Here is a 6000-nt window from a genome sequence, read left to right as displayed (position 1 = left end):
CGCCTTGAAAGTGGACCATTTTATATAAACACAGTACTGCGCGAAAGTCTGAGGCACACAAGACACATTTTCAAAATCTATTTATCTGTATAGTTTGTGTTTATTTGCTGAGAAAAGTGTTAATATTTGAATAAACAAAATGTATAGAATATTAATTAATAATGATGTGATGTAATTGATGATATTAACGAGTCTCTGTGGCGGCTGTGAAGGTGTCCAGGAAAAATATGGACCCGAGAAATTCTTGTTCCTTTTTATAGTTTTTCTGTTTATTTGAATTATGAATACGACTTTATTCTAATGTATATTGTGATAAACTCACTGCTGAGGTCAACTGTTTAAAAATTTGCTTAGATGCCTAAAACTCTCACACAGTGCTGTATGTCATCGTTGTCGGGACAAAACTTTCACTGTTTGTGTTTTTAATATAAAATTTTTCATATAAACACAAAAAAGCTCGAACTCATTCTTGTGTGCATGCTGGACTCAGGCTGGTCGAAGCGAGTTGAGTACACGCCAGGCTCCGGCAGCATCCCCCTCTTCCCCAGCCTGCACCTGGAGACGTGTGAAGAGACGGTTTGGAACATCCAGGCCACTGTAGAGCTCCAGACGGGCCACATTGGGAAAGGCTGTGACCGGGACAGCTACTCTGACCGCTCCGTCAGGAGGCTCTGTGGTGAGTGAAAGCGCTTCAGGATTCCGTGGTTTTCGTTAGATTTATTTTTTCCTCGAAGGTCCATTTATGACGTCCCTGTGGTTGTACGTACCAGTCATTACTAGAAGGAGAAAGTTTGTGAACAGACTTTAAGTTGGAACTTATGAGTGATTACTAAAATAATATCAAGCAAAATGTTGATTGACCGTTCCACAGCAATGGTCAGTCAACATATTGCTTGGTGTTGCTTGGTTGTCGCTCTGGTATGCCAGATATGAGGTGTTGCTAGCTCATTGCTGTGGTGTCCCAGGTGGTTGCTAAGGTGTTATTTGGGCATTGCTCTTGTATTGGTAGCTAAGGTTTTACTAAGCCATTGCTATAGTATCCCAGGTGGTTGCTGAGGTGTAGCTAAGCCATTGCTGTGGTGTTCCAGGTGGTTTTTAAGGTGTTACTAGGGCATTGCTCCTGTATTGGTTGCTAAGGGTTTACTACACCATTGCTGTGGTATCCCACGTGGTTGCTAAGGTGTTGCTAGGGCATTGCTCTTGAATCGTTTGCTAAGGTTTTGCTAAGCCATGGCTTTGGTGTCCCAGGTGGTTGCTAAGGTGTGACAAGGGCTTTGCTCTTTTATTGGTTGCTAAAGTTTTCCTGAACCATTGCTATGGTGTCCCAGGTGGTTGTTAAGATGCTATTTGGCTATTGCTAATATGTGGTGTATACATGCTAGTATGCGATTCTGTATGTAATCTCTGTTAGGGTTTTTGTGAAATCATTTGTAGAAGTCAAATTTTAAAGTTTCTTAACACGGTGGAGGCTTTATTAAGCCTATTAGGTCTTTTTGCCTCTCCCTAACTATCTACAGTGATATTTCTATAGTGTGTTAATAATATTAATAAACTCAAAACAACTTTCTTGTTTACCAATTGTGGTAGCCCTAGTTTTATATATATATATAAAAGATTTAGCAGTTTGGCTCCACCCATTTAACCTGAGGTTTTAAGGAGTATTTCAGCTCTAAATTCAATCTGAACAAGAGACCAGACAGGCAGCCAATCAGAATGAAGCTCATTTGCATATTCAAGCACTAAAAGGCATGTTCTCATAAAAATTGATTCCTCGTAATGTCGTGAGTGGACCTTAGAGAAGGCGTTAAATAGAAAAAAAAAGCGGGATTGTAGCAGTTTAGAGGTTGAGCTGTTTCGCAGGTCAGCGCGTGAAGCTGTGGGGGGCACAGTATCACCTCCACCCCACCCCAGTGATGCTAGGCCTGCTTCAGTAACTGCTGATCCATAATTCCACATTACTCTGGATACGGTTCAGGTTTAGAGTGAAGGAAAGTGCTTTCAGATTAGTATTCAAGCGGCTGCTGCGCTCTGTGTCGAATGCACAAGAGGATGCCGTCTGCTTTAGCGCTTACGAGCGGATTAAAAGGATTCCGTCTCCCAGTTGCAGACCCTGATGTGCGAGAGTTAATAACGTGCCGTTTCTTCTCGTGACAGAAAATTGTGTGTAAAGACGAGGATTAGCTTTTTTTAGAGCGTGTTTTCCCTCCTTGTTTTCAGTTTAATGAGATTATAGCACGGCAAGCTATTCTGATGCTCTTGAAAAAAATCTTGGATTCATCAACTGGCGTCCCGTTCTGCTCTTCACATCGGCACAGATTGGTCTGTGTGTTAGAGGGGCTCTCAGGCCAAGATGGAAAGTGTAGCCATTGCTACGTCTGTCGTAAACATGCCTGCTCACCTCCTACGGCGATCACCCAGCAGCAGTCCTCGGTTTTTCGTGGCTGAAAGGCTAAGAAAGCGTCCTTTCTGATGATTTGTGTTGAAGGTGGAAGGGGCTTTAGCTGGTTGGCTTCAGATCATCATTACATTGACAAGAATCACCCAAACGAGGAGAAAAGACTTCAGACGAGCAGCGCATCAAGCTAAAAGCTAACGTTAACAAGGTCACCTCAGGTTTTTCTTTGTTTTTCTGTAAAAAGCCTGTCAGTATTGTGCTGAATAAAGACAGATTTGCTGTGGTGTGTAGAGTTTTGTTCAACTTACCTCAGATTTGTCTTCGTTTCTAAGCAGAAACCTTGTCAGTTTTGTGCTGAATAAAGACAGAAATGCTGTATATTGTTATAGTTTTGATCAGTGGCTGAGGCGCAACAAGCTAAAAGCTAACATGAACAAAGTAGCTGGCTATTTAAGTTAAGTGAGACTTTTTTAATCCCACAAACGGGGGAATTCCAGCTCCGCATTTAACCCATCCGTGAAGTGAAACACAACATACACACTAGTGAATACACACACACTAGGGGGCAGTGAGCACACTTGCCCGGAGCGGTGGGCAGCCCTATCCACAGCTCCCGGGGAGCAATTGGGGGTTAGGTGTCTTGCTCAAGGACACCTCAGTCATGGACTGTCGGTGCTGGAGACCTTCCGGTCACAAGGCCAGCTCCCTAACCTCCAGCCATGCCATAACTGCCCCATTTAGACACATTACCTTAGATTTTTCTTCTTTTCTCTGTAAAAACCTGTCAGTTTTGTGCTGAATAAAGACAGAATTGCTGTGTTTCTTTACAATTTTGACCAACAACTGAGGTAAGAGTCACCCTAATGCTAGCCTGGTTGTGTTTAGTAGCCTGTAGATCAGTAGCTAGGCTAACAGTCAAGATTGGTTGAGACCACAGGGTTCTATGATGTATTTATGTGATGCATGCTGGGTATTGTAGTGAGAACACGTTGGTAAACGAAAAAAAAAGAAAACAGTATAAAATTAAAAAGGTGTATAAAATCTGAACGGATAAACGTTTAATTTACTGTTTTTCGTCCCCACAGGTGCCGTGAGGGGTGAGGTCGATCTGCTCCCGCCTCCCTCTCCGGCGGCCAATTGGACCGCGGCGCTGCCCACCTTGCCCTCCTCTGATTCGTCGTTGGTCTTCTCCTTCAATGGCTCCGCCCACGTCGCCGTGGTGCCCGACTCGGTCGCCTCGATGGTGTCGGGGGACCACTTCACTCTCCAGCTGTGGATGCGAAGGGGCGGAGCCAGCACTCAGCCGCCAGCCAATCAGGCGAGAGGGACCCGCAAAGAAGAGGAAACCATCATCTGCAGCACGGTGAAGAACGGTCAGTCACGTCTCAGACCTTCTGCATGTGTTTATTTAGCTGTTTGTGATTTGTTCTAGTTGTTGGTTCTAGAAAACTGGAACTTTTTTCATTTGGTCATCCGTCCAGAGCTAACGGCTGTAGTTTTATTGCCTGCTTCCAGGACCTAATGGTACTTGAGGCTGGTCTTTGCTGTCTCTTTGCAACAAGTTGACAAATTTTTACTCTTCCAGATGAAGATAAGTCACCAGACACTGTTACCTCACCGATAATTGCACCGTGATGTGACCTAGATCTGTATACTACAGATCTACCTACACTATACCAATAAGGGTCCTTGGGCAAGACTCCTAACACCACCTTGGCCTGCCTATGTAAAATGATCAAATTGTAAGTCGCTCTGGATAAGAGCGTCAGCCAAATGCCATAAATGTAAATGTGTACTGATGTGTCATTTACTATTTTTAAAATTATTAGCAGAGAACGTGTAGACAGGAGAACTGCTACCGGGTTCCTCGAACACTAGAGGGCGCTCCTGAGTGAGTCCAAATTTGATGGACTCAAGCATTTGAGCAAAATCGTTTATAAATGCTTCACTGTTTTGATATAAAAGAACACAAATCATTTCCATGAACACAAAACAGCATAAAACATTTTAACACCGCTGTTATTTTTTCAGCCGTTTTTAAACTGGAGTTTAAAACGGCTTCTCGTGTACGTTCATGAAGTCAGTGAGCGCAAACAGCCAATGAGCTGCTCCGCTTGCCAACCAGTCAGCACTCAGTTGCAGTAATGTCCACGTCCTGCTGCCCAAAACCGTTTGCTGTAGAAAACAGGAAACAGAGGTGAGTTTTTTGGGGTTTTTAGGTGAAATTCATCCTTCTGCTTCATAAAATTAAGGAAATGTTCTGGGATTATATTGTAAAGTTCAGCTGGCAAACACACCACCACCACGTCAGTGTCACTACAGTGCTGAGAATGACCCACCACCCAAACAGTACCTGCTCTGTGAGGGTCCATGGGGGTCCTGACCACTGAAGAACAGGGTAACAGAGTATCAGAGAAACAGATGGACTACGGTCTGTAACTGTAGAACTACAGAGACCAGCTATACAGTAAGTGGAGTTGGTAAAACGGACAATGAGCGTAGAAACGAGGAGGTGGTCAGAATGTTACGTCTCTTATGCCTATATATATATATATATATATATATATGAACATATAAGAATATATATATAACTTTTGACTGGTACTGTAGACGAGCAAAGTGTGGAATGGCTTATCCGGCTAAAGAGCTGCTTTGAAGAGCTGCTGACAGCAGATGACCACCCAACGCTTTTAAGCTGAGTCACAGAGCAGAAAATGAATATATAAATAAGTACAGGACAGCAGCGAGCATTAATTTTTCTCCCCCACGCTCTGAGAGCTGGTACTCTGACAAGATTTACTTTCTTCCTTCCTAGATTACTGGCTGCTGAGGCTGAGATGGACTGCTGACAGGAAATTGAATAAAGAGCTGGATGAATGACTGTAGCGTGTGTCTGAAGCCAGATACCACTGAGTAACCATGAGATGTCTCTGTTTGTTGTTATTGACAGATGACTCGTATTCGCACTACTCGCTGTCTGTGCACGGCTGCCGCCTTTCCCTCTTCTACTGGCCGGACGTGTCGGCTGCGCGGCCGGTCAAATTCCTCTGGAAGCTGGAACAGGTAATCTGGGCCTTGTTTCTTTGCAATTCTAATAGCAAACCAGTAATGGACGCCTGTGGAAACTATGAGGCATGATGTTTATGGCTGGAGTGGTCCTCCTTCTCCATCACTCTGTGCGACGCTAGCTGACGTACCAGCATTAGTGATTAGTGTTCTCCTCCAAGCGTGTTGAGCTGTTGAGAAACTTTGGCCATGATAGAAAATTTAGCTAAAATTACTTTTTAAAAGCTTTTCAAGACAGCTGCTGCTGTTTTTAGCTATGCTAATGTGATTTTGTCTATAAGTAATACTTATTGTCCCACAAACGGGGAAATTCCACCTCTGCATTTAACCCATCCATGAAGTGAAACCACATACACAATAGGGAACACACACACACTAGGGGGCAGTGAGCACACTTGCCCGGAGCGGTGGGCAGCCCTATCCACAGCGCCCAGGGAGCAGTTGGGGGTTAGGTGTCTTGCTCAAGGACACCTCAGTCATGGACTGTCGGCCCTGGGGATCGAACCGGACTTACCTTTATTATTTGTCTACTGTCTTGA

General features: G+C 44.0%; 1 protein-coding gene across 2 annotated transcripts in view; it reads left to right on the top strand.

The window, feature by feature from the left end:
• clstn3 (calsyntenin 3) overlaps nucleotides 1–6000 on the top strand; it is a 52483-nt gene that overhangs the window by 23773 nt on the left and 22710 nt on the right. For both annotated transcript variants that reach the window (XM_017706099.2, XM_017706098.2), the window contains exons 7-9: nucleotides 491–676; nucleotides 3481–3768; nucleotides 5346–5458. In XM_017706099.2, coding sequence (XP_017561588.1) covers nucleotides 491–676; nucleotides 3481–3768; nucleotides 5346–5458 — 587 coding nt within the window. The remainder of the gene's footprint in view (nucleotides 1–490; nucleotides 677–3480; nucleotides 3769–5345; nucleotides 5459–6000) is intronic.

Source organism: Pygocentrus nattereri, chromosome 3, assembly GCF_015220715.1.
Source record: "Pygocentrus nattereri isolate fPygNat1 chromosome 3, fPygNat1.pri, whole genome shotgun sequence".
NCBI lineage: Eukaryota > Metazoa > Chordata > Actinopteri > Characiformes > Serrasalmidae > Pygocentrus > Pygocentrus nattereri.
The sequence above is the reverse complement of the archived record's forward strand: the minus strand, read 5'-3'. Positions and strand labels throughout refer to the sequence as shown.